General features: G+C 32.1%; 2 protein-coding genes, 1 long non-coding RNA gene and 1 other non-coding gene across 4 annotated transcripts; 2 read left to right on the top strand and 2 right to left on the bottom strand.

Moving 5' to 3' along the window:
* Positions 1 to 3,338: 3,338 nt before the first annotated feature.
* Positions 3,339 to 4,533, top strand: LOC108224925 (uncharacterized). The gene is made up of 5 exons (XR_010289769.1): positions 3,339 to 3,440; positions 3,525 to 3,608; positions 4,020 to 4,112; positions 4,259 to 4,366; positions 4,450 to 4,533. It is a non-coding gene; the product is annotated as an uncharacterized LOC108224925 (long non-coding RNA).
* An 8,119-nt stretch (positions 4,534 to 12,652) lies between these two features.
* On the top strand, positions 12,653 to 13,945 carry LOC108199058 (F-box/kelch-repeat protein At3g23880-like). Its single transcript, XM_017366817.2, has one exon. It carries the CDS (start codon positions 12,701 to 12,703, stop codon positions 13,817 to 13,819), a length of 1,119 nt encoding a protein of 372 aa, XP_017222306.1. The 5' UTR covers positions 12,653 to 12,700; the 3' UTR covers positions 13,820 to 13,945.
* A 3,261-nt stretch (positions 13,946 to 17,206) lies between these two features.
* Positions 17,207 to 17,287, bottom strand: TRNAS-UGA (transfer RNA serine (anticodon UGA)). Its single transcript has one exon. It is a non-coding gene; the product is annotated as a tRNA-Ser (tRNA).
* A 324-nt stretch (positions 17,288 to 17,611) lies between these two features.
* Positions 17,612 to 21,227, bottom strand: LOC108205953 (uricase-2). Its single transcript, XM_017376091.2, has 8 exons — positions 20,892 to 21,227; positions 19,542 to 19,634; positions 18,960 to 19,035; positions 18,735 to 18,844; positions 18,533 to 18,624; positions 18,192 to 18,365; positions 18,012 to 18,105; positions 17,612 to 17,837 (listed from the first exon to the last, which is right to left on the bottom strand). Exons 1-8 carry the CDS (start codon positions 21,096 to 21,098, stop codon positions 17,754 to 17,756), a joined length of 930 nt encoding a protein of 309 aa, XP_017231580.1. The 5' UTR covers positions 21,099 to 21,227; the 3' UTR covers positions 17,612 to 17,753.
* Positions 21,228 to 21,684: the final 457 nt, after the last annotated feature.

The following is a 21,684-nucleotide window of genomic DNA, read 5'->3' as shown; positions in this document are numbered from 1 at the left end:
TTCAATTTAACTCGGTTCGTAAATCATGTGATGTACTCGAATCATTTCAAATCAAACTCGAATACGATTCAAAAATTTATAAAATTTTGATTATTATTAATTTATAAATTTTTGATTATTATAAAATTTAATCAAGGGAAAGATATCACATGAAAAGTTTTCTTAAGAGTTTACAAATCTCATGATTTTGGGGAATACGAGTATTGTGTCATCGATTGGCATAATTTTTTTTAGGTGTTATAGATTGACTTTTTATATCAACACTATATATGAATGTATATCAATTTTCTAATAATGATTTTATAAATACAGAAAAATATAAAAATTAATATAGATGGAATTCCATCTATATATATCGAACTACTCATAAATAATATAACCGAGTATTAATAACGGGTACTCATATATAACCTAGTTGATCAGAGTAATTAAATGGTAAAGGTCGAATCGTAAAGACATGAAACACATATAATTATTCGTATTCGGACGGAGTTTTGGTTACATCTTTTCGAAAAAATCACGAATCGAAGCCGAATCACTGCGGTCCCTTTCAGCCGAATCAGAGTCCGATATACAACAGTATATCAGACTCTTGATTAAAGAAGAAGCTCTCACGACGTTTTTTGTTTTCTTAAAATAGACATCTAATATGACACCACGTGTCATACTGGCCGGAACTTGATAGCCAACTGGACCCGGTTGTTTTTTCATAACTACCTTAACCAGATCAGGGTTCTAAAAATCCCCGATTTAACCGATTAATCCCCGATAAATCTCCTACAAGGCCGGCCACCGATTCTATTTTGAAATCCGATTAATCCTTATATATATTTCTTAATCGAAGTATATATGATAAATTATAGAGATTAAAATATTATATTACTTTAAATATGAATAATTATAGAGTTTATGAATGTCGTAAATATATTAATTACTAAAAAGCTAATATAATAATAACTAAATATTAAATAATATTTTAATTTTAAAATAAATCCGATCTTCACTCCGATTAATCCTTCCGAATAATCTCCGATTTCCGATAAATCCCTGAATCGGTACCTTAACCGATTAGGTCCGATTCTCGATTTTCGTAACACTGGTCAAGAGTACGTGCTTCCTTTCCCTATCTATTTTCTTTTAATTTCCGCGTGGGAAATTCGTAAAAAAAAAAACACAAAATCCTCATGGGAAAAAAATGAAAAATTTCAGTAATTGTTACTGATCATTAGTTTGGAGACGCCTCACTCCCATCCAGGATCTGTATAGCAGTTTCATTGTTCTAGAAGTCGTGGATGGGATTTTGTTTGATTCATTATTATTCAGGAATTCATTATATTAGAGTTTTTTTTGTATGGACTCTATGTATGTCATAGTAGGGGTGCTAATTCTATAGTCCATACCATATTTTTTTTGTCAATCACATTATAAATGAACTCTTATTTATTTTTTGGTGATCCATATTAATTACATTGAAATTCCAGTGATCCCAGACCAAGTAGTTGATGATCTATTCAATGAGCAAGATGTCCCGGGAGCAAATGTCAATCCCATTGCACTACAAGCAATTGAACAAGATTAAAATGGTAATATTTTTATCTCATTTTCATTTACTTGTGATCTCAGTTTTGAAAATTATTCTCTTAGCTTTTTTTACTTTTACTTTGTAGATGCAATTGCTCAACAACCGGTTGGTAATCTCCAGCCTAACCAAGCCCAGCCAGTGATCATTGCGGTACACCAACACATTAATGGTAAACATTTATACTTAAACTTTTACTGCTTCTTCACTTGTAGTCTTATGTAATAGTTTCTCCTTGTTTTTCATATTTTTTACATTGAAACTGCAATAAACAATAACTCCATGGTTAATGATCTCTTGGATGAGAAATAGCCGCTAGGAAATAATATCCGGGGGAAATACAAACATGAAATACATACTAAAAGTTTATACTAGATGGTATCTAAAATGAATATGGTTTCTTATTAGACAACAAATATTATATTGTTAAATTACATAATTATCGGGCCGTTCTAATTCAGTTCAGATATTTATTTATCATTTATTATGCCTATCTTGTTGTTCGCGCAATTACTGATGAAGCATACTATTTATTACACAATTATCTTGTTATTTATTTTTTTCATATTTTATTCAAAAAAAATAGATCCCCTGCTGCATGATGCTGATCAGCCTGCACCACCTAAAGCACACCTACCACTGGATGGAATTCCAGCTCCACAAGTAAACCAGCCTGCTGGTATGCATTTCTTTTTGTTCGGTTTTCCTTGTTTTAGTGTTTTTGACACAATAATTAGGAGTTGATTATCGACTCTTTTTATTAATTTATGTTGTTTGTATGAACTTTTATTTATTTTTTGGTAATCCTTGTTTATTACATTGAAGCTCCAGTGATCCCAGACCAAGTAGTTGAGGATCTTTTCAATGAGGAAGAGCCCCCGGGAGGAAATGTCAACCCAATTGCCCTCCAAGCAATTGAGCAAAATTTAAATGGTATTATTTATATCTCATTTTCATTTACTTCTGATCTCAGTTTTGATATTTATTCTAATTGCTTTTTTTATTTTTACTTTGTAGATGCAATTGCTCTACAACCAGTTGCTAATCTCCAGCATAACCAGGCCCAAGCAGTGATCATTGCGGTACACCAACACATTAATGGTAAACATTTATACTTAAACTTCTACTGCTTCACTTGTAGTCTTATATATATGTAATAGTTTCTCCTTGTTTTTCATATTTTTTACATTGAAACTGCAATAAACAATAACTCACTGGTTAATGATCTCTTGGATGAGAAATAGCCGATAGGAAATAATATCCGGGAGAAATACAAACATGAAATACATGCCAAAAGTTTGTATTAGATGGTATCTAAAATCAATATGGTTTCTTATTAGACAACAAATATCATATAGTTAAATTACATAATTATCGGGCCATTCTAATTCAGTTCAGATATTTATTTATCACTTATTATGCCTATCTTGTTGTTCGCGCAATTACTGATGAAGCATACTATTTATTACACAATTATCTTGTTATTTATTTTTTTCATATTTTATTCAAAAAAAATAGATCCCCTGCTGCATGATGCTGAGCCTGCACCACCTGAAGCACACATACCACTTGATGGAATTCCAGCTCCACAAGCAAACCAGCCTGCTGGTATGCATTTCTTTCTGTTCGGTTTTCCTTGTTTCAGTGTTTCTGACACTATAATTAGGAGCTGCTTATCGACTCTTTTTTTAATTTATGTTGTTTGTATGAACTTTTATTTATTTTTTGGTAATCCTTGTTTATTACATTGAAGCTCCAGTGATCCCAGACCAAGTAGTTGAGGATCTTTTCAATGAGGAAGAGCCCCCGGGAGGAAATGTCAACCCAATTGCCATCCAAGCAATTGAGCAAAATTTAAATGGTATTATTTATATCTCATTTTCTTTTACTTCTGATCTCAGTTTTGATATTTATTCTAATTGCTTTTTTTACTTTTACTTTGCAGATGCAATTGCTCTACAACCGGTTGCTAATCTCCAGCATAACCAGGCCCAAGCAGTGATCATTGCGGTACACCAACACATTAATGGTAAACATTTATACTTAAACTTCTACTGCTTCACTTGTAGTCTTATGTATAGTTTCCCCTTGTTTTTCATATTTTTTACATTGAAACTGCAATAAACAATAACTCCCTGGGTAATGATCTCTTGGATGAGAAATAGCCGCTAGGAAATAATATCCGGGGGAAATACAAACATGAAATACATGCCAAAAGTTTATATTAGATGGTATCTAAAATCAATATGGTTTCTTATTAGACAACAAATATCATATAGTTAAATTACATAATTATCGGGCCATTCTAAGTCAGTTCAGATATTTATTTATCACTTATTATGCCTATCTTGTTGTTCGCGCAATTACTGATGAAGCATACTATTTATTACACAATTATCTTGTTATTTATTTTTTTTCATATTTTATTCAAAAAAAATAGATCCCCTGCTGCATGATGCTGATCAGCCTGCAGCACCTGAAGCACACCTACCACTTGATGGAATTCCAGCTCCACAAGCAAACCAGCCTGCTGGTATGCATTTCTTTCTGTTCGGTTTTCCTTGTTTCAGTGTTTCTGACACTATAATTAGGAGCTGCTTATCGACTCTTTTTGTTAATTTATGTTGTTTGTATGAACTTTTATTTATTTTTTGGTAATCCTTGTTTATTACATTGAAGCTCCAGTGATCCCAGACCAAGTAGTTGAGGATCTTTTCAATGAGGAAGAACCCCCGGGAGGAAATGTCAACCCAATTGCCCTCCAAGCAATTGAGCAAAATTTAAATGGTATTATTTATATCTCATTTTCATTTACTTCTGATCTCAGTTTTGATATTTATTCTAATTGCTTTTTTACTTTTACTTTGTAGATGCAATTGCTCTACAACCGGTTGCTAATCTCCAACATAACCAGGCCCAAGCAGTGATCATTGTGGTACACCAACACATTAATGGTAAACATTTATACTTAAACTTCTACTGCTTCACTTGTAGTCTTATATATATGTAATAGTTTCCCCTTGTTTTTCATATTTTTTACATTGAAACTGCAATAAACAATAACTCACTGGTTAATGATCTCTTGGATGAGAAAGAACCGCTAGAAAATAACAATCCAGGAGAAATACAAACATGAATTTACATGCCAAAATTTTATACTAGATAGTATCTAACATGATTATGGTTTCTTATCCGACAACAAATTTCATAGTTAAATTACTTAATTATTGGTCCCTTCTAATTATATTTATTTATCATTTATTCCGCCTATCTTATTGTTCTCACAATTACTGATGAAGCATGCTATTTATTACACATTTATCTTGTTATTTATTTTTTTTCATATTTTATTCAAAAAAAAAAAATCCCCTAGTGCATGATGGTGATCACCCTGCAGCACCCGAAGCGCACCTACCACTTGAAGGAATTCCAGTTCCACAAGCAAACCAGCCTGCTGGTATGCATGTCCTTCTGTTCGGTTTTCCTTATTTCAATTTTTCTGACACTGTAACTTAGGAGCTGCTTATCGACTTCTTTTGTTAGTTAGTGTCGTTTGTATAGACTCTTTGTATGTCTTAGTAGGGATGTCGATTCAGTTGTCCATACCATATTTTTTTTGTTAATTGCAGTAAAACCTTATGATAAATGAACTATTATTTATTTTTTTGGTGATTCATATTAATTACATTGAAATTCCAGTTATCCCAGACCAAGTAGTTGAGGATCTGTTCAATGAAGAAGAGCTCCCGGGAGGAAATGTCAACCCCTTTGCACTACAGGCAATTGAACAAGAACTAAATGGTAATTATTTCATCTCATAATCGCATATCGCACTCCCTAACTTTTGTTCAAAAACGATATTTCATCATAATTATGAATAATTCAAATAGCAGCTCATATATTTAACGCGTGAATTCAGTATGCACCCCTTCTGTTAAATAGCTTAAACATTTGCTGTTAATGTTAAAAAATTCAGAGCATTTGAGACTTTTCCTACATTCAAACCAGTGCTCAAATTCATGTGCCCGTGTGTTCTTCTACCCCATTTATATCATACGGTCTACATGAGCAGGGAAAGAAAACCTCATGATTTATTGTACCAAACGCGTCAAGGACATAAGAGAGTTTGCCAGCTAGCTGCAAGCATTCATCAACCCACCCAGCAGTCCATTTTAATTTTACTTCTGTGGTTTTAATTTTAGACAGCAAATCTGTTTATCTAGACTCAGAAGTAGGCATGTCTGAGTTTTTTGATTCAGACATCAACCTTCACCAAATATTGTAATAAGTGCTGACCTTTTGGTTCAAAAATACATTTTTACTATTGAATAGTAGATCATTATATTCAAATTAGTTGACTAAAATTTATGGGAAAATATAACAGCAACAATAATCACTGAAATATTATGCCAGCAACAATTCTTACCTCTGGATTGTAAAAGAAAAATTGATCAAGTTTTGGCAAATTTTATTGATGGATGTTGATTAATTTTGAGAGAGAGATTTGTAGAGAAGCTGGTTCCAAACATCAGGGAGTCCAGGCAGACACCAGTGGCTGCAGTGCAGTCAGGAAACTTGGAGCCTCCAAACCCATATGCTGATAAGCCTGTTATGTCTAGCAGATACACTTCCTTGGCTCCAGTCAACCCTTTTTATAGTAAATTTCAACAAGTTAGACACAAGAAATTGAATATCTTGCGCTATTTAACGTAACTTGAAATAAACATAGCAGATAAAATCAATAGTACAAAACATAGACGCAAAAAACAATTACAGTAGGTAGAACCACTGGACTCCTTCAAGTCTGGGTATGGTGGGCTTAAGTCCTGCTCATTGTTTTACTTTTTAAAATTTAATTGTTAAGCTGTAACTATATATCAGATTTTGTTGTAGCAATTTCTCTCTAATTTTTCTGTCAAAAAAAATTCTCTCTAATTTTATAACCTAAAAGTAATGTACATGTTTATAAACAAATATAAAACATTTTATTAAAATAAGTAGAGCCAATAGTTCCTGACAAAAAAAAAAAAGGTAGAGCCAATAGTTGTATGTATATTTTTTCTTCATGTATATCAACCTTAAACAAGCCATTTGTTTGACTTAACCTGGTGATAAATTTTAATATTATATTGTAGTTCAGATTATTTCAAATTTAGGTTGATTTAAACTAACTATTGTAATAATATTTTATTAGAAATAAAATAATAATGATCGAGACCAACTTTCATGTAATCTAATTAAATGTAGAGCCTAGATCAATTTTTTGAAAAAAAAAATAATTCTTACTTGTTATCTTGTACCATGATTTAAGCTTGTTTAAAGTCAGATTTTAGTATATCTCGGTTCGATAGCTTAGTGGTTAAGAGTTTATGTACTGGGTTCCATCCTGACTCATCCCTAGAGTTTCCTAGAACAGATCCATATTTGTCAAAAGCTTCCTAGAACAGATCCATATTTGTCAAAAGCTTGTATAAATCTTCAAAGTCAGATTTTAGTATATCTCGGTTCGATAATGGTTAAGAGCTTATATTCTGTAGTACTGGGTTCTTGGCTTATCCCGAAAGTTTCGTAGAACAGATTCATATTTATCAAAAAGCTTGTATAAATCTTCTAAGTCAGATTTTAGTATATCTCAACTCTTTTTTAAGCTAAAATTTATTAAATATGAGAGATAATTTATTTATTAAATATAGGCTGTAAGTCACTTTTGTTCTCATTATTATATTTTTCATAATTCATAAGTCATTTAAAAATTAAAATTACCTGAACAGATATTTTAAACTTCAACTCGTCAATATAAGTCATGTTAAATTATAATTATTTTTAAACTTTAACTTATCATATAAGTCACATTAAATTATAATTCATAAACTCAATCAAAAAAGCTAACTTAATGGTTTAAAAAAAAAAAGCTAACTTAAAATGTTAACAAATATTAAATAATAAATATTTAATAATGTACGAAAGATTTGAGCGTTTGATATAATGGGTCGGCTTACTGCCACGAAGTAACTCCTCGTGGTTTCCCGTTCGTCAGTACTAGGGGGTAAACAAACCAAACTATTCGTGAACTACTCGAGTTCGACTCGGAAAATATTCGAATTTGATTCGGTAATAATCGAGCCGAGCTCGAGCTATTCGAATGTTTTACCGAGTCGAGCTCGAGCTTCAAATTACTCGGCTCGTAAGGTTCGCGAGCCTTAACCTCTATTATTTTTTAATTTTTTTATTATAAATATATTTTTACTAATATATTCAATATTTTATTTATAATTTATATATTTAATCGAATCGAACTCGAGTCGAACCGATCATATTTCGAGTTTTTGTCAATATTTGGTAACTCGATTCGAGCTTTCGAGCCTATCGAACTATTTACGAGCCGAGCTTCGAACTTGAAATTAAAGGCTCGGTCGAACTCGAACTCGAGCTCGAGCCCCAAACTTTTCAGTCGAGCTCGAGCCGAGCCTGGCAGTGTTTGACTCGGCTCGGCTCGTTTACATCCCTAGTCAGTACTAATGGATCGAGATTTTGAAGAAATTTTTCATTTATATATTTCGAGCGGAGTAATAATGCTAGAGGAACAAGAAAAGTTATAAGAAAAATGTAACAAGATGACGTGACAGTATAGAAGGATTTAATTCGAGTATGTAATTGATGTGGACGCAGGAGCGTTCATTTTCAATTGAGAAAGAATCGTAAGGGCCGTTTGGGTGAGTTTAAAATAAGTGCTTCTTGCTTAAAATAAAAAAGTGGAGTAGAAGTTAGAAGCAAGTTAAGACTTATAAGCGATTAAAGTGTTTGGGAAATAAGCAGAAGCTCTAAAACAAAAGTTAGCATTCCTTAACTTTGTATAAGTGTTTCTTGACTTTTTACACAAACGGTATGAAATAAGTTCTTCTAACTTATAAATCAGAAGTCCGGCTTAAAAATGGGAAACAAACACCCACGTAATCTCACGTATGTATTATTGTTTGGTTTAGTATTTTTGTCTATGAAATAGTAATTTCATTCTTATTTAGTGAGTAAATTATTTTTTACATGTTCATGAGATATCTAGTTTCATATTTTCATTTTTTTTCATTGATATCAGTGAAAAGCACTTCATTGATACAGGCCCACGGCCAACCATATCTTTTAAATTATATCAAAGCTTAAGATTTACTAATCAATAGGGTTAAAAATGGAGTGGGAAAAATGGGGAACTCGTCCCAACCCGCCCCGAATGGGGCAGATCCGTCCCGTTAATATGGGGAATGGGGTAGTGACGGGGATGATTTCCCGCCCCGCCAAAATATGGGGCAAGTATGGTATTTGTTGAATCCCCGCGGGGATTCCCCGCCCCGCCCCGCATATATTTAATATAAATAAATAAATATATATATTTAATATAATATATTTATTATATTTAACATTATTATTTTATAATATACAAAACTATAATTTTACAATGTATAACATGTCTCTTTGATTTCTATTATATTTAGTTTTTTGCTTTTAATATACATGTCTCGTATATTTTTATTAAATTCTGAAGAAAAAATTACTAAATTTAGTGTAATATTATAACAGCGGGGCAAGGCGGGGCGGGGCGAAATTATATTAAATCCCCGGTGGGGCGGGGATGGGGATTAAAAATAAATCCCCGCAGGGAATGAGGCGGGGACGGAGCAGGAAAAATATATATGGGGCGGGGCTGAGAAATGAAGTCACCACCCCGAACCCGCCCCATTTTTAACCCTACTAATCAAGCAGAGCTAGTTCCATACTTAGTCATTTTCATTTTCGATTCTCGATCCAAACGTTCTCCTAACTATCTTGATATATACTCTCTCCGTCTTAAAATTAAAATAGTTGTCACATTTCTATTTTTTGGTCAAATTGACTAAATTTTGACCAAAAATTATAAGTAATTCGCTCATTATTTTAAAAAGCTAAAAATTACATTTTAAAGTAGATTAAAAGTTATTTAGTGATATATTTTTTTTATTTTGCCAATTGATAAATTTTAATAAATTTTATTCAAACTTTAGTCAATTTGACCCGCACAAAATCAAATGTGACACTGTTTTGGGACGGAGAGAGAGAGACAGAGAGTATCTAAAAAAGAGGGTTAATTGTTTACGCAATTCACCTTTAAAGCAGTTGGGGATCCAGTGCTGCGAATTTGATTGTCGCGGAGCATTTTCCTTTCCAGAACAGACTCATGGATTGTACTGTATAAATCTCATTCCGATAATTTTGACAAGTAACCTTGATTGATAATTAAGCCACTAGTCCACTACTAGTAGGGCTGAGCAAAAAATCGATTTGAAACCGAAACCGGGAAAAATCGGAGAAAACCGATCCGAATATAACCGATCCGAAACCGAAACCGAAAAATAAAAAACCGAACCGATTTAAATGGTTCGGTTCCGGTTATACCTTCCAACCGAACCGATAAAAACCGAACCGAACCGATTATTAAAATAATAATTAAATAATAAATATTATATATATTTATTAATAATAAATATCTAATTTATTTCGAATTTGAAAATTAAAAAAGCTATTCAAGTTATAAGTTCACATAATATACAAAAACTACAAATTATAATCTCCAGACTCTCCACGTAACTTTCTCAAAGTCTTTTACATAAATAATAGTAATATACTCTGTGAGTTATTACTTGCATATCTTGACATAATTATATTAAGCAGAGAGGTAGCCTCTGAAACTTTTTAATTAGCTTCATCAAGCTCAAGCTTTTATACTCTTATATTTTATTTTTCAGCTGCTTTGTTTTAGTTACTGGAACACTCTATCCAGGACTCTGTTTCTTAGATGTTAATAAGGCAATTGTCACCGGAAAATAAATACTCTAACACCAGACTATGCTCACTGCTTACCATAATCTTTTGAACATTATATAAAATATTATTATTTTATTAAATTCTAATCTTATATTAATTATTATGTCTAAATTACGCGCATTAATTTGTCTCATACATATATTATTTTTCATTCTTATATTTGTCGGTTTTGTAACCGAAACCGAACCGATTATAACCGAACCGGGGTTTTTAAACCGAAACCGAATCCGAATCCGAACCGGCGGTTGCGGTTTTCGATTTTAAAAACCGAAGATATATAGTTGCAGTTCCGGTTTTATCCGGAAACCGAGCCGAACCGGCCCATGCTCCCCCCTAACTACTAGTCTACTACTCATCTATGATCTATCTACCTAAATGTAAGTATATTTTTTTAACAGAATCTACCTAAATGTATACTACTCCGTCCCAGCCAATCTACCTAAATGTATACTACTCCGTCCCAGCCAATTCTTTACGTTTGGTTTGGGCACAGAGGTTAAGAAATATGTATAAAGTAGTTGAAAAAAGAAGAAAAAGTGGGTGAAGTGGTGGGACCCACTAATTTTTAATGTATAAAAGAGAGATAGTGGAGTAAAAGTAGTGTGAAAATAAAGTAAAAGTAATGTGAAAAGGGAGGAAAAGTTGGGTAGTGGTGGGACCCATTGACTATTTTTGGTAAGTTTTGAAATGTAAAGAATTGGATGGGATATCCCAAAAAGGAAACCGTAAAGAATCTGCTTGGACGGAGGGAGTATTATTTGAACCACGACGTCGGAAATCTACACAAAACTCCTTACAAATTCTGTTTTTTTTTTCATATACAAATTCTGTTTTTTTTTTTTTGCCAAGACAAATTCTGTTTTCTAATCACACACAAACACAACTTTTAATTTGTTTCCTAATTTATTTTCCGAAATCCAAACAATTTATGAGGTGTATTTAGTGCGATTTTTCAAGGATATTTATTATTATTATTGATCATAATATTAAGATATATTCAACTTAAGTTAAAAATAAATTATATAAAAACTGGAATACATTTTTTTTTTGAAACTATAAAAACTGGAATACATAATCAAGTTTTTAAATTATGTTTGAAAACTGAATAGCATTTAATCAGAGTTTTTAAAATTGGGTTAATTATCAAGTTGATCATTGAAGTGGCTTAATGTATCAAGTCGGTGATATCAAGATAGTCATTAAAGTCAACATAAATATCAAACAAGTAACTTGAAATATGAGTTCAAGCAGTAAAAATATTATTTATAAAGTTTTACACATTATTTTTAAATGTTTCCACAACCAACTAAAAGGTTATGACTTCTAGTATTTAAAATAATATATTTATATTTTATTTATTATTTATATTTTATTATATAGTTATTTATTTGTTTTAATTAAAAATAAATATTAAATAAATTTGATAAATCCAAATATATTATCATAAATATTAGAAGTGATAACCTTTTACTTGGTTTTAGTAACATTCAAAAATAATATGTACAACTTTATAAATAATATTTTTACCACTTGAACTCATATTTCAAGGTACTTGTTTGATATGTATGACCACTTCAATGATCATCTTGATACTGTTTTGAGTTCAGACCAACTTGATATATTAAGCCCACTTCAGTGACCAAGTAGATAATTAACCTTTTTAAAATTTTAAGCCTATACATTTTTTAAACATACGACAATATGGAGATTATGTCTTGCAACATAAATAACATGCATAAAGATGAATTCATAAATCACGGGATTTTGTATTCTACCATATACTTAATAAGCTGAATAATAATTTTAATAATTAATTAATAATTAGGAAAATACTTGGTGCACATAATTATGTACAAAAACATGTACATAATGAAATGTGGTGGATTTTAATTGGAATGAGCGTTCTGCATTTACATCAATTCTAATTGAAACCCACCACATCACTTGCCACGTGAATAGATACAAAAATTTATGTACATAATTATGTGCATCTAGCACTACTCTAATAATCATATTTAAAAATATCCGTAAATAATAAAACATTTATATAATTTAATGATCAAAGATATTATTTATTTTTAAATTAAAAAGAATATGATTAGTTTAGTAGGATAAGACTCCACTTAATATGGACAACATAAAGATCGAGTCCTACGATGAAAACATTTTTAGCCTATAAACACTACTTCTGGCACAACAAATTAAACAACATCAGAACAGTTGTTGATCTAGAATAAAACCCTAATATTTTCTCAAAATCCAGGCTGAATGGGGATGAGAAAGATGGGCATTAATCATATACCGGAAGAACTAATCTTCACAATACTCTCATTGTTGCCTGCAAAATCACTGCTCCTGTGCACCGCAGTCTGCAAACTGTGGCAATCCATTATATCAAACCCAAAATTCATCAACACTCATCTCGCCAATTCCCAGAAAAAACAAACCCGTTTCTCGGTACTTACCACACGTGAAGGATTCCCCCACTACTCCAAAGAAGAAGAAGAAGAAGAAGAATCCGTTATTATCCTCAAACTGCCACCACGATCACATTTTCCTGGTTCGACTTGTTCTGTCGGCTCTTGTAATGGTCTTCTTTGTCTTTCTAATTCACTTGCTGCTATTATACATGTATGGAATCCGTCCACGAAGCGGTTGAAGATGATTCCTCCTCCTCCAAAGCTAATTCGCGTGTATCAATATTATAAGTCGCGGTTGGATTTTGATCCACATTTTAGTTTTGGGTTCGGTTATGATTCCATTTGTAATGATTACAAGATTCTTATAGTCCTTGGGTATTCGCATCAATTAGTAGAGGCGATTTTGTATTCCTCCAATGCCGATTCTTGGAAAGAGATTGAGGTTCCTAAAACTGTAATAAATACAATGCTCTGTAATTTACCCAAATGTGTTCAACTTAAGGATGACGGGGTATTGTACATAGATGGTCGCCTTGTATTACTCTCCTTCGATTTGCATAATGAGGTGTTTGGAGTGAAACCTTATCCATTGCACCATATAGCAAAGTCGAATGCTTTGAAATTTGGTGATTCTGTTGCAATGATCTTCGAGTCCAGTGGCGATGGATCAGTCAGTTTATGGACACTTGATGATGTTTGTGGGTCCTGGACCAAAAAGTTGAATCTTGATGGGGCCGCTGATTGGAAGAGAGTTCGGGTACCTCTTATTTTGGGCGTCGGGCAGATTGTCATGAGAGAACATGTTGGTGGCTACTTTCATGACTTCTATCTTTATGATTATAAAAAGAAAAACACCAAGAAGATTCTTTCTGGAGAGACTAGTCATGTACAGCGTACAGTACTTGATGAATACACCGATAGCCTCGTCTATTTGGAAGGATTCCAGAATGAGGCTGAATTCGAATAGTTAATCACCTTCTTTTTGGAAGGTCTGGACTGATGACGACTGGTGTTGAAGCTGAATTTTTTCTTCAGCGACTATACGAGATGCATGCATAGTTTAATTTTGTTTTATATCATCGTAATAAAGTGACCACGTTTGCCTTTTAAAATAATCAAAATTAGAGTTCCAGTCGGGTCTCATTCTTTGTCTCTGTCTTTACCGGAGGGTCTTCCACCGGTTTTTATCCTCCGATCTTTTTAGTTTCTTTCATTGCTGTTGAATTTTTTCCCAATAAAATCCAATTTTTTAGGTGTAAATGTGTATCTTCTTTTGGAGTGTTTTGTCATGTATTTGTTTAGGTATGTTTGAATTTATCCATGTGGAAAGCCTGCGTCAAATCTGTACTGATGATAGTAGATCATTACTGATAGGATTTGTATTGTTGTATTGCATAAAATATCGGTTTGAGTAATTTTGACTTATTAATGACTTAAGAGTTATTAAAAATATAACAATACAAATACAAGTGATTTATGAGTAATTTCTGATTTGGGATAAAAATTTAATAAAAAACGAAGTTTCAAAAAATTAGAATTCGAAGAGTCCATCCGATCCTTTTGTTTTCTTTCATTGTAATTAATTTTTTCCAATAAAATTCAATTTTTTAAGTGTTCATATGTATCTCCTTTTGGAATGTTTTGTAATGTATTTGTTTAGGTATGTTTGAATTTATCTGATGTGGATCTGTTTTCATTATGTGCTGATAGGATTTGAATTGTATAAAATGTCTGTTTGACATATCTTTTCGAATAAATAATTTTTATGTCCAAATGAGAGTATAATCATTAAATCGGTTAAATAATTTTTATGTCCAAATGAGAGTATAATCATTAAATCGGTGGTATATTTTTCAAAGGATTAATCAAAAAAAATTTAATATGAACATTGAACAGTTTTTGTGATAAATCGAAATTTTTTAGTTCAAATGAATGTAGAATTAGTAAATTGGCAAAATAAAATGTTTTAGAACCAGACAGTTTACATTATTTATGTTATTTGTTTCGGGATATATAATTTTGCATCTGAATTTATCATGAAATGAAGAGAGTATTTGTGTTTTAAACCTGAGGCGAATGTGTTTTCGTCCCAAATTAATTGTCTTATTTGACTTTTTTAAGGTCAATTTGACTCGATTTTGATTCAAAAATATGTATATTAAAAAATTGAATAAAATTATGAAAAATATATTATTGAAAAGATTATCAATTCTATTTTAAAATGTATTTTTCAGTTTTGTTAAATTATAAAAGAATAATTTTTAATTTACAGTCAAAGATGGGTCAAATTGACCACCAAAAAATCAAACTGGACAGTTAATTTGGGACAGAGGGTTAAAATTACATAGGAAATCCGGCTCTCGAGATAAACGATCCTACCAAAATTGTAGAAGACAATACACAAAAAAAATATGAATATATTGATCGAAACACTTTCGATAACAAACCAGGCTAACTTCCAGCTCTTTCATGTATGTGTGGTTGCACTACAGTATATCACTGTCCCATTCTTGTGTTCCACGTCATCCTCCTCATTGTTCTCACTTAATTTTACCAAGCAAACAAACTCTCTGTTGTTTCACAAGGGAGTCGCCAAATACGTAGGTTTCTCATCTCCCGCCATAATCACCACCACCTTCGATTTTTCGGGTTTTTTACTTATCGATTTTTCTGGTTTTTTATCTGCGGCCTCAATGTCTCTGTCGTGGATTCTGCCACCTTTTTTCCAGTAAGAGCATGCGAGAATCAGTAGAGCAAATGCTATGAGACCTAGCATGGTGCCACCTATGAGTGTCTAGGGTTGATGTAATTCTAGTACTCATTTTTGAGAGAGGGAGTGAGACGGAAAGAGAGGGAGTGAGAGCGAGATTTTTGTTTCGGGAGAGAGTGTGAAGTAAGGGAGTGAAATTTGTGAAGGTGGCTGTGGGATTTGTTATAGAGTAATGCTATGTTTACAGAGAGGGATACAGAATTATGTACAGAATGACGTGGATTCCACTGTCACCTGTACATGTACACTCTATTGTTATTTTTCTTCAGTTTTCTTTAGCTACGTGTATTCCACACTGTATGTGTGTATTCTGTTGTTGTTTTTCTTTAACTATATACTCTCTATTATGTTTTTTCAACTCTAAATACTGCTATTTATTATACACATGGGTATTTATAATCTAACATTTTTTCCCAAAACTTTCAGATATCCATTTTATCATTCATATTTTTTTAGCAACATATTTATAATACATGAATTATTTTGTAATATTCTAATCTATGTAATGATATTTATTATTTTAATTAAGATATTGGATATCTTAAATTTTTATACGCCAACTATTTACTAAAATATATTTTATTTTTATAATATGTCATAAATTTTGACAAGTTTGATAATTTTATAGCGAATTATATTAGTATTTTTTATTTTAATAGTATAAACATATTTTATTTATAGTAAATTTGTCGTTAAGGTTGACACATGAATAATAAAACAGATATTTAATTATTTTTTTTGAAATATGAATAACTAGTTTCCTACGTCATATAATAAATATATTAGCTAATTGAAAAAATACAATACATTAATAAAAAATAAATAGAAATATATGTATTCAAATATATATAATATATTTATTATATATTGTACAGAACTAGTTTATTATATAATAACTAGTTCGGTACAACATATAATAGTAGATTTATTATATGTTTATTATATTCTGTATTGTAAAATTCTTAAACTTGTCGAAATTTATGGTATATAATAAAAATAAAATATATTTTGGTAAATAATCGGCGTATAAAAATTTTAAATTTTAAAATATCCAATATCTTAATTAAAATAGTAAATATCATTATATAGATTGGAATATTACAGAAATTATTCATGTATTTATGTTGGTAAAGTTAAAATATGAATAATAAAATGGATATATGAAATTTTTGGAAAAAAAAGTCAGATTATAGAATTAATAATATTGATATAATTACTATATTGGACAACAAAAGTGAAAAAAAACATTTTAGATTTAATCCATGTGTATAATAAAAAGTAGTAAAAGGTAGTCGTTGAGTTAAAACTCAGTCATTTAGAGCTGAAAAAACATAGCAGAGTAAGAAAAAAACAACATCACAATACATATATACGGATGACAGATGATAGTGGAATCAGCTAAAAATAATAATAACAGAGACACGTAGCATTACTTGCACCTCCGCATTGCATATGCAGGGGAAAAATCCTTATGAAATTGGACGGATGGACTGGGAGTCTGCGAGTAGTAATTACATTTTAAACTTTATTTGAATAAGTACAACTGCTTTAGTTGAGACCCAAAAGAGATTTTAAACACAAAATCGTCGACAGCAGGGTTCGAACCTGCGCGGGCGAACCCAACAGATTTCAAGTCTGTCTCCTTAACCACTCGGACATATCGACCATATATTTTAAAATGTGCATTAGTATAAATAAAAAGGTATTAGGAACCTATTTAATTTTATTCAAAAAAAGGTTTCATAATAATTTCTTATATATTATTAATTAATTTTTTTTTGTTATCAAATATCAGTTGCAGAAAACCATGTAATCACTACACTCCAGTGCGTAGATGTATAATATTTCTTGAATATGTTGGCTATATAATTTTGAATCAAAATAGGTTCTAATTGAACCAAATATATCATCTTATAGCATCTATATTATCAAAAATCATGACCAATCAAAAGAGAAGAAATATTAATCACAATTTGGTAGACACCAACATAAACTTAACATCAACTTTTGCTTCTGACACATTTATTAAGATTCACAGTGAAAAAAGAAAAACAAAAGTTTTATCATATGGGATTACAGCAAACATAACACTGATGGCACTGGTATAAATTTCATGCCTGTAGAAACATTTCTACAGCTTCGACATTGTTCGGCTCAAGCTTGCTTCGATGGTACCGTGTGGTTCATCTGTTGGTAAATACACATCATCCTCAAACTGCAACAAAAGCATTAGAAAATGAAGCTCATGAGTGAAAGGGTTAACCATGATGACTCCATGGACATAACATTTGATATTCAACTTTTTCTTAATTTAGTATACATTCCTAAATCGCTTTATCTGAACTAGTATCAGTTTGGTTTTCATATCTCAAGAGTAAGAATCTGGTACCTTAACAATTACTGGATTGTCTTTGCTTGATAAGTTGACTGGTAGAAAATGTATATTCGGCATCTTTAACTGGATGAATGATACATCCGGAAACCTGACATAATGATAATGAACCAAGTCAATGTTTTGCCATAGCAGATTAATTAGATAGATTGCATAGATGTGGGGGAGAGAGATTGCCTGCCAAGAACAGCCTTTCCCATCTGATAGAGCGTGGCTTGAACGGATGGACTGTAGACTCCCTTGTTCGGAGGACCAAAAAATGTTTCAGCTAAAACATTCTTCACATCTAGGTACATCTTAGTGAAGTAAAGCCGTTTGACAGGAATGCTTGCGAGAGATTCAAATGGGTACCTGCATTACAAGTAATAGTAGAATTCATGATAAGACCGCAACTTCTTAATCTTTTGTGGAAAGAAGTAGATTATAAGTACAGATAATAATGTTACTCTTTTATAGAACAGCACAAGAATAACTTCTGGTAATATGTAATCATTTGTCGGTAAATGTGCAAAAATAACCTCCATGAAGCAGAGACCTCTGTTGCAAGCATTCTCTCACGCGTTTCAGGTAAAATGGTGTTTTTGTCCCTAACGAATCCTTCAAAGCCCGACTGTTATCAAGAAACTCATTAAAGTCAACATCTAATATCTTAAAGACTAAGCAATTAAGGGAAACAAGCATAACCGGTGCATTTAAATACTTGAGCATAATATAGCTAACCTGTGTTGTCTTCAGCAACGACAAGCCTTCAATACCTGAAGTCACCCGCAGAGCACCACTTTTTGTCAAGACAACTTCTGTAGTATGCTTTTCAGATCCAAGTTTAAAGCCTTCAACACAAACAATTGTCACCAGCAGCATAAATATTGCAAAATTGGCGGGCACTTTAAAGCATCTGAACTAACTACTATGTATTAATGGCTTTAGTAGATAGAAAAAACTAACCATGTTTGTGTGGTTGCCCATTTATGTAGCATCGCTCCCATGGCTTTTCCACAATCTTAACAATGGCAGTTGTTACCTGTACAAAATGAACAGCAACACCGTATCTTTAGAAGCTGTACTGTTGTAGAAAACCGTAAGAGATTATACAAGCAAAACCTACTAAAGTTCTCTAGCATCCCTTAGACTAATATTGAAGTTATTTCTCTCTCTCTCTCTCTCTCTCTCACACACACACACACAACACAACCCATGTGGAGCTTTCATTCCAGAGTAAACAGGACCACAAACTTGCGAACAAAAGATTGATAAATAAAAACTAGAGAAAGAAAGTAGAAATCGAGAGGCTAGGGTTGCAGTGTAAAGAAATTTGAATAGTAGTCTTAAATAAGAGCAAGTAAACAACACACAATCTGGAGCCAAAGATTATTCAAAATGATGTCAAGAAATCTGCCCAAAAGAAATTAACAAAATATTTTCTTATAAGAAAACAGATATATAATATAACGAGAGATAAATGTGAAGAAGCGACTTCAGTGAAAGCAATTCAAAGAATTTTTCTAAATATATTTACAGTAAATTTACCTGCTGATAAAAAGATGTGAAGTGCTTAGCAAGTACAATTGCAAATTCCTCCATTGAAACTTGTTCCGAGCATTCCTTAGCTTTCACATATACCTGCAATTAAACCATAACATAATTTTAAATAACCAAAATGACAGCTCAGTGATACTTGTGACCTCTGACAGTCATGCAAATCGGGTGTTATCATTATATATTTCAACCGAGACCCAAGTACACTCTGAACTTAAGTCTGAACAAATGACATAAGAGGAAGTAGCAGTATACGGGGTAGGTTTGGTAATGGCAATGACAGAACCAGAACAATGCAGAAGTTTTTTTTTTTTTTTTTTTTTGAAATCAGAACAATGCAGAAGTTATGTACACTGTAACTGAAGAAAGTTGGTGATGCATTAGAAGAAAAAAATTATAAAAACGAGAGTATAATTTGTGGGTCCATATGGATTTTTTAGTAGCTGCGGAAAACTAGAACAGGGCTACTATCCATGATATTATAGATTCCTCATAAGAGGTGATACTTTTAGAAAAGGTTACTTTTGGAAGATTTTAATTAAGCTTCACCGATCTAGCAACATGGTTAACTTACAATTATGACCTAAAATTTTCCCTCTCAATTCTATCTTTTCCATTATCCGTCTGTCCCTCTTTAAATCTCTCAGTTTCAAACGCCCAATTCCAGGTTTTATTTTGATCTTCATCCACCCGTTTAATTACTTCTGGAACTCAACTCAGTCTTAATCTAAACCCAACAGAGGAAGTCCCTTCTACTTGACACAAACGTAACAAGGTAAAAAACTTTCAATCAGCACCATTCTTTAAAATTTCATATACATATCTAAAACAAGATCAAGCTTCAATTAGATCACCTTTATCAAAATTCAGAACAAATTAGCATCAATCTCACACTAAACAAAATAATCAGATGTGACCAAAATCCAATCAAGCAAATTTCTTTACAAGATCATATGCACATCATCTGTCTATAAATACCTAAACATCTTCATCTATACATATATAAAAAAATTAGCATCAGTTTCACAATGTAATTTTCAGATAGGGGGAGGGATCGAAATCTAATCTTTTAACTACTACAAGCTTCTTTACAGGATCATATGCTCTCTCTCTCTCTCTCTCTCTCTCTCTCTTACAGGATCATATGCTCTCTCTCTCCCACTTCCCCCATCTCTTTCCTTCTCTCCCCTATCTCTCTCTCCCTCTCCCTCTCCCTCTCTCTCTCTCTCTCTTCTTTACAGGATCATATGCTCCCTCTCCCCCATCTCTCTCCTTCTCTCCCTCTCTCTCCCCTATCTCTCTCTCAATAAAAGAAAGGGGAACAAGGGGTTAAAGACTTACAGTATTCTTCATGGTATCAGTGGCCACAATACCAGAATTATCAGCATCAACATAAGCAGAGACGCAATCAGAGAGCAGAGAAACATCAACACTCCACTCTGCAAACAAATGAACGCCATCTTCCTGGCTCCTCCACACCCTGGCTACTCTAACTCTGCTCTTCCCATGCCTCTGCTCAAACTTGTACCCATCAATTATTTCACCCATCTTTCTGTAATATCAATTTAGATCAGGATGCAACAGTTCTATACTTACATATACATACACATAATGTATCTTATTGTCATGTATACTTGGTTACTGTGTGCTACTGTGAGTTAACTATGGACGGGGTCCACCTTGTTTAAGACAGTGCGAGAAGTTGTCTTTTTTTTTTTTCTTTTTTTAGTTTCCTTCCTTTTTATTAAAAACGTATATTTTAGGGCGGTTTGATTTTTGGATATAAAAAATTCATACTGTTTTCCTGGCATAGCCCATAGGTTTGAATAATTTATGCTACCTTGCAATTTTAATAAAATAAAATACTTGCTTTGAAATAATAGGTGAATATGAATTTTGTACTTAATTTTATAAATATAAAATATTAAGTGGCCCTTAAATAAATAATTATGTAAATATTAAAAAAATTATAGTATAAATTCAGCCAAATTTCAATATGTATTTTCTGAAACATTAAATACGTTGATCATAAATATTGATAACTTTCGATTGAATTTTAAAACATTGATTTAACCCAACAATCTTCAAAAGTTATAGTATTATCGAGATTACTGAGGGATAGAATTTGACACGT

The sequence above is a fragment of the Daucus carota genome, chromosome 1 (genome assembly GCF_001625215.2).
Source record: "Daucus carota subsp. sativus chromosome 1, DH1 v3.0, whole genome shotgun sequence".
NCBI classification, from domain to species: domain Eukaryota; kingdom Viridiplantae; phylum Streptophyta; class Magnoliopsida; order Apiales; family Apiaceae; genus Daucus; species Daucus carota.
Note: the sequence above shows the minus strand (reverse complement) of the source record. Positions and strands in the feature narration are given on the sequence as shown.

What these genes read in the sequence shown, in the direction of transcription:
- LOC108205953 (XM_017376091.2), bottom strand. Translation starts at nt 21,098, where the DNA reads ATGGGTGAAATAATTGATGGGTACAAGTTTGAGCAGAGGCATGGGAAG. An exon ending in TCACATCTTTTTATCAGCAG is followed by an intron (nt 19,036 to 19,541) that starts GTAAATTTACTG and finishes CATTTTGTACAG; the next exon opens with GTAACAACTGCCATTGTTAA. An exon ending in TGGGCAACCACACAAACATG is followed by an intron (nt 18,845 to 18,959) that starts GTTAGTTTTTTC and finishes TTTGTGTTGAAG; the next exon opens with GCTTTAAACTTGGATCTGAA.
- LOC108199058 (XM_017366817.2), top strand. Translation starts at nt 12,701, where the DNA reads ATGGGGATGAGAAAGATGGGCATTAATCATATACCGGAAGAACTAATC.